General features: G+C 37.6%; 1 protein-coding gene across 2 annotated transcripts in view; it reads left to right on the top strand.

Moving 5' to 3' along the window:
• Positions 1-20,781, top strand: part of LOC121799764 — a 36,656-nt gene extending 15,875 nt beyond the window's left edge. The window contains exons 27-63 of one of the 2 annotated variants that reach the window (XM_042199225.1): positions 73-399; positions 523-654; positions 741-854; positions 1,643-1,827; positions 2,391-2,499; positions 2,576-2,719; positions 3,441-3,716; positions 3,868-4,485; positions 5,582-5,800; positions 6,106-6,209; positions 6,781-7,076; positions 7,284-7,368; positions 8,083-8,787; positions 8,880-9,198; positions 9,278-9,436; positions 9,514-9,677; positions 9,785-9,965; positions 10,051-10,320; positions 10,416-10,622; positions 11,039-11,093; positions 11,474-11,604; positions 11,681-12,166; positions 12,254-13,060; positions 13,173-13,249; positions 13,789-14,236; positions 14,328-14,414; positions 15,330-15,482; positions 15,563-15,747; positions 16,193-16,729; positions 16,896-17,073; positions 17,151-17,293; positions 17,396-17,522; positions 17,870-18,091; positions 18,318-18,674; positions 19,259-19,411; positions 19,489-19,776; positions 20,109-20,781. In XM_042199225.1, coding sequence (XP_042055159.1) covers positions 73-399; positions 523-654; positions 741-854; positions 1,643-1,827; positions 2,391-2,499; positions 2,576-2,719; positions 3,441-3,716; positions 3,868-4,485; positions 5,582-5,800; positions 6,106-6,209; positions 6,781-7,076; positions 7,284-7,368; positions 8,083-8,787; positions 8,880-9,198; positions 9,278-9,436; positions 9,514-9,677; positions 9,785-9,965; positions 10,051-10,320; positions 10,416-10,622; positions 11,039-11,093; positions 11,474-11,604; positions 11,681-12,166; positions 12,254-13,060; positions 13,173-13,249; positions 13,789-14,236; positions 14,328-14,414; positions 15,330-15,482; positions 15,563-15,747; positions 16,193-16,729; positions 16,896-17,073; positions 17,151-17,293; positions 17,396-17,522; positions 17,870-18,091; positions 18,318-18,674; positions 19,259-19,411; positions 19,489-19,776; positions 20,109-20,252 — 9,192 coding nt within the window. In that variant the 3' untranslated portion in view covers positions 20,253-20,781. The remainder of the gene's footprint in view (positions 1-72; positions 400-522; positions 655-740; positions 855-1,642; positions 1,828-2,390; positions 2,500-2,575; positions 2,720-3,440; positions 3,717-3,867; positions 4,486-5,581; positions 5,801-6,105; positions 6,210-6,780; positions 7,077-7,283; positions 7,369-8,082; positions 8,788-8,879; positions 9,199-9,277; positions 9,437-9,513; positions 9,678-9,784; positions 9,966-10,050; positions 10,321-10,415; positions 10,623-11,038; positions 11,094-11,473; positions 11,605-11,680; positions 12,167-12,253; positions 13,061-13,172; positions 13,250-13,788; positions 14,237-14,327; positions 14,415-15,329; positions 15,483-15,562; positions 15,748-16,192; positions 16,730-16,895; positions 17,074-17,150; positions 17,294-17,395; positions 17,523-17,869; positions 18,092-18,317; positions 18,675-19,258; positions 19,412-19,488; positions 19,777-20,108) is intronic. The other variant, XM_042199226.1, reaches the window with a different exon arrangement.
• Positions 20,782-21,810: the final 1,029 nt, after the last annotated feature.

The raw sequence follows: 21,810 nt of genomic DNA on the forward strand, positions 1-21,810 counted from the left end.
ATAGTAAACAAGAGTAGCTACTGTGCAAGCTCTTGATATCTTTGTTTCTGAATTATGCGGTGAATTTTTCAGATGAGTGTTGAAATGGCAAAGCTGGAATTTTATTGCAACCGGCCCACTCTTGTTTCTTTAATGGACTTTGGTGTTGATATGAGCTCCGTAAATAGGGGAGCAAGTAGTGCGGACAGTGAAAATTCGTCAGATGGACCTTCAGGGGAGAAAGATAAGGGAGAAGAACAGGAGCATGCACCATCCATTAAGGGACTACTGGGTTATGGAAAAGGCCGGGTTGTTTTCCATTTGAACATGAATGTTGATACTGTCACTATGTTTCTCAATAAGGAGGATGGTTCTCAACTGGCTATGTTCGTGCAAGAAAATTTCCTTCTAGATTTTAAGGTATTTAGTAATGACTTTTGGGTGTTTGAAATATATGGATTAATGTTTTTTATGGAATCTTGTAGTGCATTATTTACTTTCTTTGTCATGGTTAATGATTACAACTAATTTTTCCTCATTAAGGTTCATCCAAGTTCACTTTCTATAGAGGGTTCTTTAGGAAACTTGAGGGTGTGTGACCTATCACTTGGGCCTGATCACTGGTGGGGCTGGCTTTGTGATTTGCGCAACCAGGAAGCTGAATCCCTTGTACAGGTATATAAATGTTTTGCTTTGACGGTCCTTCCTACTTCATGTTTCCAACTAATGTTGCTTCCTTTCTTCCTTTGGCCCCTTTCCAGTTTAGCTTCACTTCTTTCAGTGTTGGAGATGATGATTATGAAGGATATGACTTCAGTTTGAGTGGCCGGCTCTCTGCTGTTCGTATTGTTTTTCTTAACAGATTCGTCCAGGAGGTATATATTTTGGCCTTGTAATCTTCCTCTTTGTTTGCACATAATCTATACACAACTCCCTATAGGAGAGGAATCAAATGAGTCCCCTGCTTATTGTGAGCCCGTGAGTCCCCTTTTTTTACTACTGCTACGAACATATAAAATTACTGAATCTGTTGTATAATTTACTGAACTCAATTTAAAAAAATAAAATTTAACTGGGTTTGAAACCTGGAGAATTTTTGTGTTGTTTTTAAAGTTCAGTAAAGTATATAGTGGATTCAGTGGATTTCAGCAATTTAATATGTACGACTCGGTAATAAGAAGGGAATCATAATAACCAAAAGAAATTATATACATTTATCTTTTTTTTGTAAGAAACAAATTTTATTCAATACTAACACGCACAATAAGGTAACGAGATGCACACCCAGTCTCCAAAAAAAAGAAGCTTTAATCTAAAACATTTAGCTTGAATCTCCAGTACTATCATTCACAGAAAAATCCTTCGATTCTCTTAAGAGTTGGGAATGCACATTTGCTAGGTTTATCTTGAGTGCCATATATCCTTTTTACCAAGAGGATGAAAACCCCCACCCAACCCCCTGGTATAATCCATTTAAAGACAAAATATTCAAGGGCCTCTCTAATCCATCCTTTTAAATATCAAGAAAGTAAACATGACCTTATTGTGACAAACTCTTCTTGGCAACTTGGTTTGCATGAATGAAATGGAAAATGAAAGGCCAGTTCATAATGTTTTTCTTGTTTACAGAATTTCTACCATTAATCTGAATGTTTACATGCAGATAACGGCTTACTTAATGGAACTTGCCCCTCCTCGACCTGAAGAAGCAATAAAACTTGTTGACAAAGTCGCAGGAATCGAGTGGTTGATTAAAAAATATGAGGTTGATGGAGCAGCTGCCATAAAGCTCAACCTTTTGTTGGATAATCCAATTATTTTAGTTCCACGAAATTCACTGACCAGAGAGTTAGTTTTCTTTCTTGTTATTTCTCCCTCTGTTGGAATAAAGGTTATATATTGGTTCATTTACAAAAATGAAAACATTCTTTCTGTGGACTTTCTAACTCTTTGTAACACAATGATTTGCTGCTTCATCAAGTTCTGTTGCTGCTTTGATCTGTGTGGCTGGTCATGGTACTTTATCTGTGCATTTGTGTTCTCTTAAATTACCTTAGACACCTTGAGATTCTCCCTATTTCTCCACATTATGCAGAAGAATGAAGTGGCTTTGTACGAGTGAACTAAAACACCTTTTGTATCTCTCAGTTTTTATTATAGATTAACACTTTCTTACCTTTCTCTTTCTACCACCTACTTTTATACTACTACTTAGAACCTTCTGAATTTTCTAAAAAGTGTGGCTTTAAAGTATTTCCCCTTTCCATCAGGATATGCTAATTTTGTTCTACACTCAAGTACTATGAATGTGCTGATGCTAGTGTTGTTTGATTGATGCCGAGTGCTTTTATTACTAATATATTTACTTCTGTTTTGAGTGGACATGTTAATTCAGTTTCTGTTGTCTACAGTTTCATCCAACTTGATCTTGGCCTTCTGCGGATAAAAAATACGGCCACTTGGCATGGAAGTCCTGAGAAAGATCCTTCTGCTGTCCATCTTGATGTTCTTGATGTAGAGGTTAATATATTTATTCAAAGTATTGTATTTTTCCTATGGTGGCTTCGCTTCCTCTGATTCTATTTCTTACAAACAGGTTTTGGGAATAAATATGGCTGTGGGAATTGATGGTTCTATTGGCAAACCAATGATAAGGGAAGGAAGAGAAGTTCACCTTTTTGTTAGGCGCAGTTTAAGAGATGTCTTTCGCAAAGTTCCGACATTTGGTCTGGAAATTAAAGTAACCACTGTTCCAATTACTTCTTGTCCTGATTTTATGTCGTCATTAGTTCTCCATGGAAGATTATGTGATTAAGAGTTTTTATTGTTTTGACACTTTCTTCTATTTCCTATGCTTTACACCAAAACATGTTTGACTGTAGTTGTCTTATAAGCCCAATTTTCTGGATATTTGATTTGCTGATTAATTTTTTTTTGTCTACTGATGAACTTCCTTGAGGAAGAACTTCGGTCTTAAATATGTTCACACATCTATCTTGATATAGAGGACCATCTCAATATCATCGATATTGATTTTTAATCGAGCTGATGTTCTTTCTGTAGCATTTAGGCCGAATGACTCTATAAAATTACATTGATATTTTCACCAAATGCATCCTCCTACATTTGTACATAAACAGTAGGAGTTATATCATTTGAGGGGATGAATTTGCCTTTAATTAGAGGATGTATAATATTGCTTGGATTTTAAGGTTTTGGGATTGGGTTGAGTATAGATCAGTTCTTTTCTCTGCTAGGCCATGGGGGGTTTGCTACAGTTACTTAGAATGTCAAGATGAATTAGAGGAGGTATTTATTTGATGAATATCCATATATTTATTACATATTTGTATCGTTTATCTTGCATATTGCTATAATGGCTTTATACTCTGTTATTTTAACTCGAGATCTTACCACCTTTTCATTTACCTTGACACTTGTATCCTCATCTTGTGGAACAGGTTGGTTCATTGCATGCTGTGATGTCTGATAAAGAATATACTGTCATTCTTAATTGTGCCCTTATGAACTTGAGTGAACAACCAAATCTTCCTCCTGGTTTCCGCAACAGCAACTCTTCTGCGAAGGACACAATAAAATTGCTGGCTGATAAGGTGAACATGAATAGCCAGGTCCTTTTGTCGCGAACTGTTACTGTAATGACTGTTGAAATGGACTATTTGCTGCTAGAGCTGTGCTATGGGGTTGACAAGGAATCGCCTTTGGCTCATGTCATTGTGAGTCTATTTTTTATTCTTCCTTCTGTCTATTCAGTTTCTTCCTTCTGTCTATTCAGTTTCTTCCTTCTGTCTATTCAGTTTCTTCCTTCTGTTTTTTAATTCAATGCGTATATCTTTTTTGCTTATGAATTTGTATCTTATCCTGCAGCTTGAAGGTCTATGGGTATCATACAGGATGACATCATTATCCGAAGCAGACCTATATGTTACTTTACCTAGGTTTTCAATTTTAGATATCCGCCCCAACACGAAGGCTGAAATGAGATTGATGCTTGGTTCGTGCTCTGATGTCACAAAGCAGATGTCTCCTGAACAAAACGTTGATTTACCAAATTCAACAATGTTCTTAATGGATGGAAGATGGCGAGTCTCATCTCAATCATTTGTAGTTCGTGTGCAGCAGCCTCGTGTTCTTGTTGTTCCAGATTTTCTTCTGGCCGTTTGTGAGTTTTTTGTGCCAGCATTGGGCACCATTACGGGCAGGGATGAAATGATGGATCCCAAGAATGATCCAATTTCTAAGAAGAACAACATAGTGCTTTCTGCTCCTTTGTATACACAAACTGAAGATGTAGTGCAGCTATCCCCAAGTCGACAACTTGTAGCAGATTCTGTTGGGATTGATGAGTACACATATGATGGCTGTGGTAAGACAATACGCCTTGCTAGTGGGAAAGAAGAGAGTGATTCACAATTTTTCATACATCGGCCTATTATTATCATTGGGCGGGGAAAGCATTTAAGGTTCACCAATGTGAAATTTGAGGTAATGTTACTTCTTCTAATCTACACACTCTGTCGTTTTCTTGGCTATTTCTTTGTTAGTTGTATTGCTAACTGGCAACTGTGTTGCCATATATTAAATATGGATTGTGGTTTTTTCCTTTTCCCGTGTTGTGATGCTTCCTCTTTTGTTGGATTTAGGTAGCAAATAAAAAAAATTACTATTGAGATGAGGAAATGCATGATTAGGAGGCTGAACTAAGTTAGGGGCTAGGAAGTGTGAACACAAAGAAACTGACCACTCTCTCAGGCTTGAGAAAGCAATGTTTGACAGTTGGAAGAAAATATCACACATTCCCTATGTGGGAAGATAGGAAGACACTAGTGTACTGACTAGATAGTGTTAGCCTACATCTGATATGATTCTATTTCCTTCAGAGGAGTATATACTAAGATAGGATTCAATAAAATCCTTTATTGGAGGAGATGTTCTATAAATCAGCTCCTTTGCAACAACAATCTTTTCTGTAGTACATAGACGATTGCTCTAACCTTCTAGCTATCCTGGATAAGTATACTGAGTATGTTTTTGACAGCTCCCTGTGTACAACAACACCCCACCAATAAAAAACATAAAAATAAATAAGAGAGGCAGAGAGAGAGGGAAATGATTATGGAATACTCCCTCCGTCCCAAGATAAGTGAAGCACTTCTTTTGGGCACAGGATTTAAGGAATTGATATTTAAATAGTTAAAGTGGAGAAGTAAAGTATGAAAGAGAGAAAGTAGAGGAGTGAAGAGAGAATAAAGTAGGTGGAGAATAAAGTAAGAAATAGAATTTTTTGCTAAAAAGGGAAATGGCTCACTTATAGTGGGACATCCCAAAAAGGAATACGAGTCGCTTGTCTTGGGACGGAGGGAGTATATTTTTTCAAAACAACACTCACTCAAAAACTCTTTTGCTGAACGTGTATATTTGTAATGCTGAGGGGCTATTCACTCTGTTCAATGTTTGCCATTTTAATGTCTCAGCTGCCTCTTTAACACCTCTATCTAACTTGCCTCCTGTCGGATCCATGCTAGGAAACACAAGAAGTTTGTATAAACTAACAGTGTTATTTCTGTTTGCTAATTCTTAGAATGGCTTGCTTTTGGGGAGGTATACATACATGGGCAATGATAGCTCCTATTCAGTTTCTGGAGAAGATGGGGTTGACATTTCTTATCGAGATGATAACTCTCTGGATAGAAACCGTCAAGACTCAAATAACTTGGAAGAATCGTCACACATCTCCCACACTTCAGGGACAATTCAATCTGAATCTAGTGCAATGCCAAGTCTAAGTTTTGAAGCACAGGTAGATTTTCATAATCTATGGATTCTAAGTTCATTGACGTTGTATTTCTTTACGTTTTTTTGCGTGCATTACAAATCGAACTTGCATCTATGCAGTTGTCTTTCTACATGATAGTCAAAGTGTCATATTGAGAAACACGAATAATGCATAATCTTACATTTCCTGTGTATATTACTGTACAGTTGATGTTATGCAGTTGGGAATGAGAACTATCAGCTCTTCTTAATGCAGTTTGATTCTTTTGTTTAGCGACCTTATCTCCATCATCTGTATTCTGACTCTCTATTTTTCCTTCTTCTTATCAGGTTGTTTCTCCGGAATTCACCTTCTATGACAGCAGTAAGTCATTCCTCGATGATTCTTCACATGGTGAAAAGCTTCTTCGTGCAAAAACTGATGTTAGCTTCATGTAAGTGTTCGTCCTCTCTAATTTAGAGTAGAGAAAGACCTCCAAAAGGGAAAGTCCATATATATTCAGGAAATGTGTGATGTGTGAAACTCACTTGATAAAGTCTGAACCCCTAATTACTCTAAAAAGCTTTCTCAAGAATTTAGGTCTAGACCCAACCTTGTATTCAGCCCAAGAAACTCATCATCCCTGCCCCTTTTGCACCTGACTGCGTTGGTCAGTGATCTACTGAACCCCAAACAAAATGAGGTAGCTCTATACCAAATGATAAGGACCAAACCCTAACTACACTTAAAAGCTAGATCTGGAGTGTAGGTTTGGACCCAACCTTTCCAGACCAGCAGACTCATCTACCCTCCATGCTGCCGAACACATCATTACTGCATCACTCTTTTGGGATATAAATTTTGTTACTGTTCTGATATAGATGAGATATTAATCTTCATGTTCCATATGTATGGGTATTGATTCCATGTGTCTAGAACTGTTTTCATTGGTCACTGCAATTATTTATTTCTTATTCTTCTCTTGTGATATAATATAACAATATTTCTTGTTTATTTTTTGGCAGGTTTGCATCAAAAGAAGATGATAAATGGATAAGGTGCGTAGTGAAGGATTTAACTGTGGAGGCTGGTTCCGGGCTTGTTGTACTTGATCCCGTCGATGTGTCTGTGGGATATACTTCAGTGAAAGATAAAATGAACATATCGATTGTGTGCACAGACATATATGTCCATCTTTCTTTGGGAGTTATTTCCCTTTTACTTAATCTTCAAAATCAAGCATCTGCAGCACTGCAATTTGGGAACACCGATCCCCTCGCCCATTGTACAAATTTTGACCTAATATGGTCATCTCCCAAAGGTTGTTTGTTGTGTTCCCATATATTCCGTAGGATTGTTTTATTGCTATTTTTGTTGTTGGTATGTTATTATGTTTTTATTTGGTTTTCTCACTCTGTACTTTCTCCCCCCATCGCCATGGAAGAAGAAGTATGTAAGGAAAAGACCATAAATTTCCCCTGTGATGAAGTCTTATTAAACATATTATTTTCTTTTTATTTGCTCGCAGACAATGGCTGTCTCAGCAACCTGACATTTTGGAGGCCTCGAGCTCCATCAAACTATGTTGTTTTGGGAGATTGTGTCACATCACGGTATTTCTGAAATGCATATTACTGTATTTTAGATTTAGAGTTACTTCTGTATAGAAGCTCGTTGGGTTTGCTTAGTTTTATCTTGTACTATCTCTATGCCATTATCTCCCCTGCAGTTTGGATGGGCTTTGTTGCGACTTAGAGAAAGTTTGTTTGCACTGTGAATGTTCTGTTTCTTAACATCCCCCCTCATCCTCTGCCCTACCTTCTCCCCATCCTTGTGAAATTAGTAATGGTTTTTGTCATCTACTATTAGAAGGCTAGTCTCTACAGTTGGCAATGTAGGTGAAGTCCTTAATATTACATACTCCCTCCATCCCCACGGGTTTTAATAAGGGTCTACATTATTGTAATGGTATAAGTTGTTAATGGTAATGGTATAAGTTGTAAATAAAATGATGTGTAGGGGTAATAAGTTGTTTGTATTTTTCAAAATTAGAAAGTTCATACTTTTCAGGGACGGGCGAAAAAGGAATTAGTTCATACTCTTTAGGGACGGAGGGAGTATCTTATATCTCTGAAAATTATGACAATTATTGGCTCTTTATGCAACTCTTTTGGTTTGGACATGTGTTTTTTGCATGTGCAGTTGTTTTCACTGTCATGGTCTAGTAACTCTCATCAATAAATACATTATTTGGTAGGTTACAGGATTTCCCTCGCGGTTAGCTATCTTGATGTATGCATTTATTGATTCATTTTCTTGCTTTGCAGGCCAAGTCCTCCTTCACAGTCGGTTCTGGCTGTGAGTAATGCATATGACCGTGTAAGGAAGCCCCTTGGTTTTAAGCTCATTTCTTCATTTTCAAGCATTCAAGGCCAACAGTGTGGTGAAGTCCCCTCAAACATTGACAATGACTGCTCTCTTTGGCTACCTATTTCACCTCCTGGTTACTTGGCATTGGGATGTGTGGCACATGTTGGAAGTCAACCACCTCCAAATCATATTGTTCACTGTGTTCGTTCTGATCTAGTGACGTCAACAACAGCTTTTGAATGTTTACTCAATTCTCCTGCCAATCATATGTTTGAATCTGGATTTAGCATATGGCGACTAGACAACTGTCTTGGATCATTTTATTCCCATCCATCGACTGTTTGCCCTTCCAAAGACTTTTGCTTTGATCTGAATTATCTTCTTTTGTGGAACTCTAGCCAGCAGCAATCTTCATCAAATGAATCTCTCTTGGATTTTAATAGCAAAAAAGAATCAAGCCTCCAGTCGAGTAACCATAGTGAAACTTCATCTGGCTGGGATGTTATAAGATCTGTTTCTAAACCAAGTGCATATTATATGTCAACACCAAACTTCGAGCGAATCTGGTGGGATAGGGGTGGCGACGTTCGTCGACCATTCTCCATATGGAGACCTATTCCTCGCCCTGGATATACCATTCTGGGTGACTGCATAACTGAAGGGTTAGATCTTTTTATGTAACTCATATGCTATGTATATCATAAGTCTAGATGTATCATTTGTTACTTATTTTCGTGTTTGGTCTGCTTCGCAGCTTGGAACCTCCTCCACTAGGCATCATTTTCAAAGCTGGTGACCCTGACATTTCTGTAAAACCTTTACATTTTACGAAAGTTGCTCATATTGGGAAGAAAGGCCCGGAGGAAGTTTTCTTCTGGTACCCTGTTGCCCCTGCTGGTTATGTTTCTGTTGGATGTTTAGTAACGCTACGTGATGAAGCACCCTCTCTGGAATCTGTTTGTTGCCCAATAATTGATTTGGTTAGTCAAGCTAACATACCTGAGGTGCCTCTATCAAAATCGTCAAGTTCGAAAGGACCTAATTGCTGTAGTATTTGGAAAGTTGAGAATCATGTTAGTATCAGATTTAAAAAATTGTTTAAACAGTCCATTCACTTGAAACATTTCTCGTTTACCTTGTTTCTTTCTGCAGGCCTGCACATTTCTTGCTCGTTCTGACCTTAAAAAACCAAATATCACATTAGCTTTTGCTATTGGTGATCAAATGAAGCCAAAGATAAGGGATAATGTGAATGGTGACATGAAAATAAGATACTTTTCCCTCACTATTTTGGACAGCTTCTGTGGAATGGTAGATTAATTTCCCTTGCATGTTAACTATTGCTTAATTTTGTTTTCCTATTTGATCTTATACTTCTTGTTTACCAGATGACTCCTTTGTTTGACGCCACAATCACCAACATCAAGCTAGTAATTCAAGGTGGTCTTGATGCAATGAGTGCATGCCTGGTTTTTCATCTTGCCGCTTCAACATTCAATGTCCAGTTAGAGGCATGGGAGCCATTTGTTGAGCCATTTGAAGGAATATTCAAGTAAGACTTTTTTGGTCCCATTTAATTTTACTTTTGGTCGCAGCACAATAACTTATATGTGAACCATCAGCAATCCTATTGCACTAATAAATCATCCTTATTGCAAGTCTTGAAACGTGTGAAACCAATCTTAGCCAACCAATAAGAATAGCCAAAAAAATGCGAGTTTCAGCAGCCACTATACTGAATGTGAATCTTAGTGCTGCCAATGTCGATACCTTAGCACAAGCCACTGCTTCATGGCGAAAGCAAAGGGAGTTCGAGGAGAAAGCAATGAGATTGTATGAGGTCTGATGATTCCTATTTTCACCCGTGGACACTCTTTCAGAACTTACTTTTACTCGTGTTTCATACTGCTTGCTTGCTTGTGCAGGAAGCTGCTGGTCCTGATGAATCTGTCAAAAAATCATCCCAGTTGGCTTTGGATGAAGATGATTTTCAGACCGTGACAGTGGAAAATAAACTTGGTTGTAATGTATATCTGAAAAAAGTGGAGGATGATTCTGATACGATTAATTTATTGCCTGACAATGAACATGCCACTTTGTGGATACCGCCTCCAAGATATTCTGACAGATTAAATGTTTCGGATGAATCAAGGGAACCTCAGTGCTATGTTGGAATTCAAATAGTTGAAGCAAAGGTTGTTGGCTTACGTTGTTCACAAATTGATAAATCTATTTCTTTAAACACATGAAATTGATTTAAGTTTTCAATTGTCATGGTAATTTTCTACAGGGTTTACCGCTTGTTGATGATGGAAATAGTCATCTATATTTCTGTGCTTTGCGCTTACTCGTGGAGAATCAGGAAGCAAATTCGCAAAAGGTTTTTCCTCAAAGTGCAAGAACAAAGTGTGTTAAACCAGTAACTGATAAAGTAAATGATTTTGAAGAAGGCACAGCTAAGTGGAATGAACTCTTCCTCTTTGAATTTCCTAGAAAGGTATAAATATCGAACTCTCTACAGCTAATCTTAACCGTTAAAATATTTGAGGCAGAAAACCCAACGATACATAATAACTGAAGATGAAAAAACGCCAATGTGTGTGGGTTGTGGTGTTTCTTTTTAACTTTCGGTAGTTAAGAGGAGTAGTAAGTATGATGGAGAATTTCACTTCCCACTCCTCCCAAAACCCTGCCTTTGGGTTCAGGAGCTAGAAGAGTAGGCTTATGAGGCTAAGAGGCAGAAGCATTGCCTTCAGTGATGCTTTACTTTACATTTTAGTTTTTACATGCTTAAGAATAGTGGGCTCTTTTGGTTCATGAGGAGGATTGTTTTGGTGGCAATTATTGGTCTGCTTTAAATTTTTTTCTATTTGGCTCGCTTCAATTACTTTAAGTTATGTATAAGTCTTGTAGGGAGTGGCCATGCTGGAGGTGGAAGTGACGAACCTTGCTGCCAAAGCCGGTAAAGGTATCAGCCAGTTCTTCTAGCAACTCTAGAAATGATTCTTTATTACTTTTTTAAATTTCGATTGACACTGTTTATATAATCCATATACTAATGGTGATGGGTTACCTTAATGTTAAACAGTGCATTTGGCGTACATTACCAGTACAAATAAATTTTTTTTTTGTGTTTTTCTTATTAATCAACCCGATGTGCATTTTTTTTTCTTTGAAGAATTGTCCACTAGAAATAAACAATAATTATTTTCATGGCATATAATTTAACGTTGATAGCATAGCCTACTGGGGTTGTAGTCTTGGTTATATTAGTATCACTTGAATATATCTGGGATATGCTTGTCGGACTTCCTGTTGATCTATCACCTCCTTTTTGGTCAATACCAGGAGAGGTGGTGGGTGCATGTTTAATTTCTGTTGGAAAAAGTATGGGCATGCTGAAAAAGGTTGCTTCTGTTAAAATGCTCCATCAAACACCTGATGTTCAGAGTATTACATCATATCCACTACGGAAAAAGGTTCGTGAATTGGTATCCTATTTTGGCTTAAGTTCCTAGTGTATCTTCTTCACTTCTTGACCTTTTCTTTGTTCAGGGCCACAATTTCGGGGAATTGCATTCTGGTTCCAACCTTTTGGTTTCCACTTCTTTCATTGAGAAGAGCATGGTTGCTGATTTTGACAATAAACAGGGAGATACAAACGGATTAGACAGAGATATGGGTTTCTGGGTTGCACTTGGCCCAGAAGGTCCATGGGATGGCTTTCGTTCATCACTTCCTTTATCAGTGATTACCAGGAAACTAAAAGATGATTTTGTGGCTTTAGAGGTCTCTATGAAAAATGGGAAGAAGCATGCTGTTTTCAGGGGTCTTGCTACTGTGACAAATGATGCAGATATCGCACTGAATATTTCAACATGCCATGCGTCAGTGATTTATGATTCTTCTAGAACAAGCCGGAGTAACGTTCTCGTTGAAGAAATTTTTGAAAACCAGCAATGTCAAGCATCTGGTTGGGGTAATGATGATGACAATTCTCCATTACGTTGGAGTACTAGGGATTTCTCATTCTCATCAAAAGTGAGTTTATTTATAACTATTTTAAAGGTCTTGGTGTTATCGTGCAATTAATATGTTTTTCTTACTTTGTTCTTGCTTTCCCTGAAGGAGTTCTTTGAACCTCCTCTTCCCCCTGGGTGGAAATGGGCATCAACATGGTCTATCGACAAATCCCAATTTGTTGATACAGATGGTTGGGCTTATGGGCCTGATTATCAGACTTTAAAATGGCCTCCAAGTTCTCCGAAATCAGGGACAAAAAAAGCCTTTGATGCTGTTCGTCGAAGAAGATGGACCCGTACAAGGCAAGAAGTTGATGAACGGGCCGTAAAAAACCAAAATTTTCTTGATATTACCATATGTCCAGGTGACTCTGCAGTTTTACCATGGAGAAGCACATCCAAAGATTCTAACCAGTGTCTACAAATTCGTCCATCCACTGACCATTCTGAAATTTCCTATGCTTGGGGCCGTCCGGTATCACTTGAGAAGGATTCATCATCAGTCGATCATGCTTCACTTTCTCGTCAAAGTACTATGAAGTCTGTGAATAAGACCCAAACTTCTCCACTAAGGCTGGATCATTTAGAGAAGAAGGATCTTCTTTGGTGTTGCCCAGGGTCTAATGGTGGATTATTTTGGCTCTCCGTTGGCACAGATGCATCAGTTCTTCAGTCAGATCTTAATACTCCTGTTTATGATTGGAGAGTATCAGCCAGTGCTCCATTAAGGTTGGAGAACAGACTTCCTTGTTCTGCAGAATACAAAATCTGGGAAAGACTAAAAGATGGTAAAAATATAGAAAGACAGGTCGGTTCTGTATCATCACGAGGAATTGTACAGATATACTCTGCTGACATACGGAACCAAATATATATAATGTTAACTCTTCAGTGTGGCTGGGTTATGGAAAAGGTATTTCACTTTTTTATGTGCATGAGCATGTTTCTGAATGTGCATAATACTCTTGTTTCACATACTTATCTGATGAATTTCTTCTTTCTGTCTCTTCACATAATATAATCAGGACCCTGTTCTTATTTTTGATATGGCAACTGCTACTCATGTTTCATCATTTTGGATGCTTCACCAACAGAGGAAAAGGTGCAGTCTCTGAATTCTTTGATGTCTGTTTCGATATTTATATTTTTCCCTTTTTCCGTCAGCTCTTACATTTGAGAAGTTGGATTTGCCTTATTGATCAAGTATTTCATGTGAAGAATGGTGGCAGTGGCACATATAATGATTTATTTTCTTCCTATTGGATGTTATGTTCAATATACTCCGTATTTGTTTGACAGCCACCAACTTCTCATATTGATGTATTTGGAGGGTATCCCAGCAAGAACAAGTCTTCTCATCTATTGATCTGTTGAACAATGATGTTAGATTGTCTGTACATTTTGTTTAGAAGTCCTATGTGACACTGAAGGCCCTGGGGACTTTTATCTTAATATATTAGAAGTTATGATGTGATTTATGAACCCTACAACTTAGGTACAAGTTGTGAGTGCTTAAATGATCAAATAGATTTTTTATAAAGACCCAATGGATAATGTCCTGCCTTAATGAGGTTTGGTAGCTGATTTTATTAGGAATTGGTTTATCTTTATTATAATTCCTTCGCCATTCCTTTGATCCAGGAGGTTACGGGTCAGCGTTGAGCGTGACTTGGGTGGGAGTACGACTGCCCCTAAAACAATAAGGTTTTATGTTCCCTATTGGATAAATAATGATTCCTCCCTCCCTCTAACATATAGAGTGGTGGAAACTGAACCAATTGAAACTGGGGACAAGGACTCTTTTTTGGGCTCCAAATCTTTTAAAAGATCTTCATCGAGATATGCCTCGACCTCAATGAGTGGGGGACATGTTGATATGAAGAGAAATATCCAAGTACTGGAGGATATTGAAGATACCAGTCCAATACCAAGTATGCTTTCTCCACAAGACTATGTTGGTCGTGGTGGTGTTATGTTGTTTTCAACACGAAATGATATGTATTTGTCCCCAAGGGTGGGCATAGCCGTTGCTCTTCGAAATTCTGTTAATTTCAGTCCTGGGGTATCACTTCTTGAACTGGAGAAAAAGGTGATATGGTGTCTATAAATCTAGGTTTTTTCTGTTGCATGATTATTTATTTGGCTTACATCTGTATTTTTCCATTAATTTGTCTCTTTAGCAAAGAGTTGATGTGAGGGCACTCGGTTCTGACGGAACTTACTACAAGCTTTCAGCTGCGCTGCAGATGACATCAGACAGAACAAAGGTAGAAATGCTTAAACCCAATTATGGCATTAAATGTTAGTGTCACACTTGTGGGTTATCTGCAATTTACTTTTGTGAAGTTGAATTGATTAGTTTATTCATTGATGTACAGTCCTCTTTAGCAGATCTAAAGATTTCATTCTTTTTTTTAAATTGTGGCCGAGTGAGATAGAGCATGATGAAGAGGGCATTCTGCCCTCCAGCCTCTGTAGAGAAGCATATAAAAGAGACATTCTGGAGAGAAATATATTATTTGTATTAACCAGTAGAGACTCTCGTGTATATATAGAGAGTAGAAACTAGGTTACAGCTTAATCCTAAGATAAGTAGTACAAAATAAACTTATTATACATGTGGTGGCTGTTATCTCACGATTAAATATGTATTATGTTTGGTTCAATTAGACCACACAACTTAATCCTAGATGAATAATCATATGATGATTAGTCATAGGCTCATAGCCACCTCCCTCCAACTAAAATAATCCCACAACTTAATGCATAATTGGTAAAGTAAGAGAGAGATAGTGATTGAAGATCCCACACGTGCGGGGACGTGTTAGAATGTCTTAAATTCTGTCTCACGTCGACTTGGTGAAGATACCATCTACTGTATATAAGAGTGGATAACCCTCCCCCCTTATGAGGCCTTTTAAGGGGTTGAGTGACCCATTTCTAATATCTTTCATCTCTATGTAAATATCCCTGCCAATTTATGGGTACATGTTAATAGTGTTCTCGTACGGAAGGATGATATTTTTATTTATAATTGTAATCTTCTTCAGATTCCAAGGGTTATAAGGAGAAAATTTGTGCCAATGTGCATGAAAAAAGAGAGCTCCTATCTACTAAGTGCTTTATTTTCAAGATTTATTGCATAGTTTACCTTTAACAAGGCAAATCAATTATCTATGCAGGTGGTACATTTTCAGCCACATACAATGTTCATGAACAGAGTTGGGTGTAGTGTATGTGTGCAACAATGCGATACTGAGTTACTGGAATGGCTTGATCCTACTGGACCTCCCAAACATTTTGGATGGCAGTCTGAAGTGCCTGAACTGATTAAGGTGTGTAGTAGTCATCCATACCCTTTATTTTTGCTTTCCTTCGAACCCGAGTTCTAATTTGTATCTATCGTTCGCTGAAGCTGCGAATGGAAGGGTACCATTGGAGTGCACCGTTCACCATCGGATCTGAAGGTCTTATGTCTATATGGTTGAGAAGTGAACAAGGAAGTGAACACATGAATCTTTCAGTTGAAGTAAGAGGTGGGGCAAAGACGTGCCGCTATGAAGTTATACTGCGTCCCTGCTCTTTCTCAAGTCCTTACAGGTGATTCTCAAATCTTACTTCCTTAAATCAACTTCATCTTCTAACAAGTAACAGTAGTGTACTTAGGTTTTTTCTTTTTTTTTCCTAAACTTTCTGCAAATCAGTTTTCCTATGAGCATTAGAAATGACTTTGACTAAAATTATTTCCTGTCATCATTCAACCGCAAATGCAATCTAGTACAAATTTTGCTCTTATTGGAAAAAAAGGAATTCCAGATATATATTGTTTTTGCACTCTACCCTTTTATGCTGCTTGTACTCTGTGGCCTTTCATGCATATTCCTGCAAATAATGGAAAACCCACATGGATAAATGTCTGTACAAGATGATCATCTTTTGAGCAAATAATTTAGAATCCACAGTGGCGGTTACTTATTAGAGCATCAATTTAAATGTTAATTCCTGCTACTTTAGTTTCTATATTTCTGATGCAAGCCTTTTGCAGGATCGAAAACCACTCTTTCTTTCTATCAATACAATTCCGTCAGGTCAGTGGTTCCAGCGACTCTTGGAGATCTCTACTTCCTAATGCTTCTGCTTCTTTTTCATGGGAAGATATTGGTAGAGAACGATGTTTAGAACTACTGGTAGATGGAGATGATCCCTTGTCATCACAGAAGTACAACATTGATGAGATCAAAGATCATCAGCCCATCCCAGTTGCTGGAGGACCTAGGAGAAATCTAAGAGTAACTATCATCAGGGAAGAGAAGGTAAATGTGGTCAAAATCAGTGACTGGATGCCTGAAAATGAAACACCAGTTCCTCTTAACCGGAGTGCTTCATCGGTACAACAAATATGTGAAAGTAGCTATCAGCTTGAGCCACCACCGTTGGTCTCAGAGAGTGAATTTCATTTCAGTCTTGAGGTTTGTGAGCTTGGGTTGTCCATTGTTGACCATACACCCGAAGAGATATTATATCTGTCGCTCAAAACGTTTGTGCTGTCATATTCCACTGGACTAGGCTCGGGTATAAGTCGGTAAAATTCTCAGCCATAGCACTCCAGCTTCCTTTTGTAATATGTTCATTAGATTATTTCTGTTACTTTGTCCTTATTAGTTTTGATGAAGGATCTACCTTTACCCTTTTTAATATTGATCACTACTTTATATGTTTCTATGCTAATTTTGGAATTTATAACTCAGGTTAAAAATGAGAATGGGGGGTATTCAGATAGATAATCACCTGCCTTTGACTCCAATGCCAGTTCTCTTTCGGACACAAAGAGTTGGGGAGGACTCTGAATATATTTTGAAGATTTCAATAACCCAACAGTCTAGTGGATCCTTAGATTTGTGCATATATCCGTATATAGGTTTTCAGGTGAGTATATTTAGTATAATATGTTGCATAATCTTGATTTTCCAGTGCTAAGAAACCATGGGGAAATATTTTTTCAGGGTCCGGAAAATACTGCCTTTCTAGTCAATATTCATGAGCCAATTATCTGGCGCCTTCATGGGCTGATCCAGCAGGCTAATGTATCTAGAATCTTCGATTCTGAGACCAGTTCTGTTTCAGTTGATCCCATCATACAAATTGGGTATGCATGAAGCAACGTCTTGTGCAACTATTTTATTCTTCTGTTTTCATAATGTTTTTGAAGAAATATGGTTTGATCCTACTGCTCTGTCTGTGTTTACAGTGTCCTGAACATGTCAGAAGTCCGTTTTAAAGTAACCATGGTTATGTCACCAACTCAACGGCCAGCAGGTGTCCTTGGATTTTGGGCTAGCTTAATGACTGCTCTTGGAAATACTGAAAATATGCCGGTCAGCATGACTTACCTGTCTTCTTCTCTATCTTACATTTAATGTGATGTTAGTGAGTGCTGGTCATGAGTTCAACAACTTAGGTTCCATTTCTGAGAACTTTTATTTTTCATATTTCAGATATATGCATTACTCCCTTTTGCTGCTGTTTATTTTTTCTCTTTCTCATATGTATCTTATTTTCCCTAGGTGGTTTCATTTGATTTGTTTCAGAACATAGTGCTTGTACATGAATCATCTAGTTTTGAGGACTAGACTTTTGTGATTTGTTAAATTGTGTATAATCTTTCAAATTTGTATGTAGAAGTGATATTAATTGTAGTGTCTTTGATATTTGCTTTAATCAGGTCCGGGTAAATCAGAGATTTCAGGAACATGTTTCTATGAGACACAGTGTTCTAGTCAGTAATGTTGTCTCAAATATCACAAAGGATGTACTAAGTCAGCCACTACAGCTTCTTTCTGGGGTTGATATTTTGGGAAATGCAAGTAGTGCACTTGGACATATGAGCAAAGGGGTTGCTGCCTTATCAATGGACAAGAAGTTCATACAAAGTCGGCAAAGACAGGTCTGAATTAGTTATGCCTATTCGCTGTGACTCTGACCTCTAGATCATTATTTTTTTTAATTTACTCTTGACCCAGCACAGTCCATATTTAAGAATGGGTAAATACCATTTAACATTCCAACGTTTGTGACTTTTTCATTGTGTGGCATTTTGTCTTTCTGCTGTTTGCACATAGATAATTTGTGTTAATTATTGTCCTTCAAATTACGCATCCTCTATCTTGCAGGATAACAAAGGTGTGGAGGACATTGGCGATGTCATAAGAGAAGGTGGTGGGGCTTTAGCTAAAGGCATATTCCGTGGAGTCACTGGCATTTTAACGAAGCCTCTTGAAGGAGCAAAAGCATCTGGTGTTGAAGGCTTTGTACAGGGTGTCGGAAAAGGAATAATAGGTGCTGCAGCACAACCTGTCAGCGGTGTTTTAGATCTTTTGTCCAAAACTACAGAAGGCGCAAATGCAATGAGAATGAAGATTGCAGCAGCCATTGCTTCTGAAGATCAGCTACTACGCCGAAGACTACCCCGGGCTATTGGTGGTGATAATTTACTCAGGCCTTATGATGAGTACAAAGCAAAGGGCCAGGTACATTCTCTTCTACTCAAATGTTTTATGACATTTTCGAATTGGTGCTGCTTTTTGGTGTGTTTGCTGCATAAACTGGCAACTTAAAAATGCTTTATCAAGATAAGATGATTTGTGGTATTATGTGAGGTTTTTTGGTTAATCAATAACTTGGCTGAAATACGTCGGACTTGCTAGAATTACTTTTTAGTCAATATTCTGATCAGGATCAGTTAAATGGAGTTTTTATGGTTCGTACTGTGCCTGACATCCCCTCCATTTTTCACAGTGCTTACCTAAGTCAAATTTGTTTTCTTCCCCTTGTTCCACTGTCAAACTATATATCTATGATATACTCATAATCTAACTTTTGAGCGGATATAAACCCAAGATCCTATCTCTTTTGCCAATTATAGGTCAGCCTAAATATTTTACCAGATAAGGTTGAAATGCTGATGCCTACCTTTTGTGTATGGTATTCTCGATAAATAACTATGTCAATTTTGTGTTGCTGAGTTCTATTGCAAGTTCCGCTTCTAAGCTCTCTCTGTTTCTTACTTTGGTAAGTATGACATGAACTATACGAATTCTTTTTCATGGTGAAGGCGATACTGCAATTAGCGGAATCTGGATCGTTTTTGGTTGATATGTTCAAGGCCCGTGGGAAATTTGCTTTGACAGACGCCTACGAGGACCACTTTGCGCTTCCGAAAGGCAGAATTGTTATGGTCACTCACCGGAGAGTTATTCTGCTTCAAGTTAGTTCGATTCTATCAATCTGCATGTTTTTTGTCATGTAAACCATGTTTCTGACTGTTTTGTTGTGCTGTTTCAGCAACCATCCAACCTTATTCAACAGAAAAAATTCAACCCAGCCAGAGATCCATGCTCGGTGATCTGGGACGTCGTGTGGGACAGCTTAGTGACAATGGAGCTGACTCATGGGAAGAAAGATCATCCCATTGCTCCACCATCACGCGTTCTTCTGTATCTGCATAGCAAATCTGCTGACACGAGGGATCAACACCGAATTATAAAGTGCACTCGTGATTCTAATCAAGCATTCGAGGTTTATTCTGCAATCGAGCTAGCAAGATCAACCTACATGCCAGACCTGTCAACGGTTTGATTTCATTTCCGACCACTTCCTCTTTTCAATTGATACAAATAGAGAATGTATGAAGATGCTTCGCATTAGAGGTAGTCTTGTGTTAGACGTCTGGGTCAAGATCCATCCGGTACATAGCCATATCCCAATCTAAACACAACCAAACACTAACAAATTACAAATATGCACCGGATATGAGCTTGATTCCGGATGTGGGTACCTGTCCCATCAGACGGTCAGACATGCGTTTTTGTTATCTCATAATGCACCACTAGAGCGTTCTCTGCTTGAGAGTATGTTTCCTAAGCATGTATTTTTCTCCTTACACACAATTCAATCTTTTTCAGGCTTCAAAGAAAAGCAAGGTGACGAGACCCTACGCTCCATCAGTCGAACATCCAAATCTTAAAGGAGGGGGGTACATAATGTCACCACAGATGCCTTCACCCGTATCCTCATATTCATCTCTCGGATCACTGAACAGTGACTGATACAGCAAAAGTAGCTCATCTACACATTCTTGATAGGCGAGGCGGAGCTGACAGAGAATTGAGTATTAAGATGAGACACCTTACGGCTTGGTGATGGGTGGAACCCCACCGTACTCCTACATAGAGACAATCACAAATTTTACAGCATGCAACGTTGAAAATACGTTGCTGCTCTCGACAGAAGAAGAGGGTTCTGAATCAGCAGCCAATGCTTCCTGAGGTGAGCGAGGATACAAATAATGCACATAGAGAGCGCAGTCTTGCTTTTGTAAGAGAATGAGCGTTATTTTAGTCACATATCAATAGTTTCATGTATTTTTATTATAGAATCATATTACGTATATATATATATATATACATACATATTTATTCTTCTCCTTTTTTTCAATAGATACTATACAAGATAGTGCTGCCCTTGTATATTTAGCGCTCAACGAAAGAAGGCACTGTATCATCTTAATTTTGAGTACATTGTTTCCCACTTTCTACCCTGATATTATTATTAAGAAATAGTGTGTCATTTTATGTACATTTTCAGTCTTTAATCGTGTTCATATTTTTGAAAAGCAAAATCTACCGACAAAACACAAATATTCATGGTCGGATAGAGGTTCATTTGTTATCAGGAGGTTTCAATTGTCCTGAATAAAATAAAAAAGTTCTAGTATTTGTATTAAAGTGATGCTAAAGATCCACATTATGAAGGGCACGCACCACTAAAAATAAAATATAAATGAAAATTTTCAAAATATTTGATTATGTTTTATTTCAATTTTGTAAACTAAATTTGAAGGTTTAGATTTTTAAATAGTGATACATTACTACAATTAAAATGGATGGAAAATAGTACTAGTACTCATAGTTTTTTTTTTCTCTAGTAAATTTTGGTGGAAAGAATGATAAAAAAAATAACAGTCATAAGTATCAAAAAATATTTGAACATTAATTGTAATTATTAATTTATCATTATTATTTTTAAGAATATTTATTAAAATGATCACTGTTACTATTTTCTTCTCCAAAAATCATTAAAGAGTAATTAATGTCAGATCATTGTATATATCAAATACTAATCAATCTTAATTTCATTAATGTCGAATAAACTTGTTTCTGAATTTTCATCTGGTCCATATGGAATGCAATATGCATTGAGAATGAAAGGAAATGCATTACTAATTAACCAAAAATGTAATATTACAAATCACCATTTTTCTATCTCTTACTTGCCTAATTATACCTCCAATCGAACTATAAAACTGTTTCCCCAAAACACACACAACACAGTTTATCAAATTACACATCAAAACACAATGGTTTCTCCAATTTACTCCTTTCTCTACACTTTGATTTCCCTAACATCACTACTCTCAAATTCAAATGCCCAATCACCACCAAATTTGATCAACAATATCTGCTCTCAAACACTAAATCCTTCACAATGTTTGCAATATCTAAATCAACTCTATAAAAACGGTGATAGTCTACAAACTCTCACTAAAAAAACAGTCCCAACCACCACCAAATTCTTGTTTCTAATCTACGATGAAATTCATGTACG

This window comes from Salvia splendens, chromosome 4 (assembly GCF_004379255.2).
Source record: "Salvia splendens isolate huo1 chromosome 4, SspV2, whole genome shotgun sequence".
Lineage (NCBI taxonomy): Eukaryota > Viridiplantae > Streptophyta > Magnoliopsida > Lamiales > Lamiaceae > Salvia > Salvia splendens.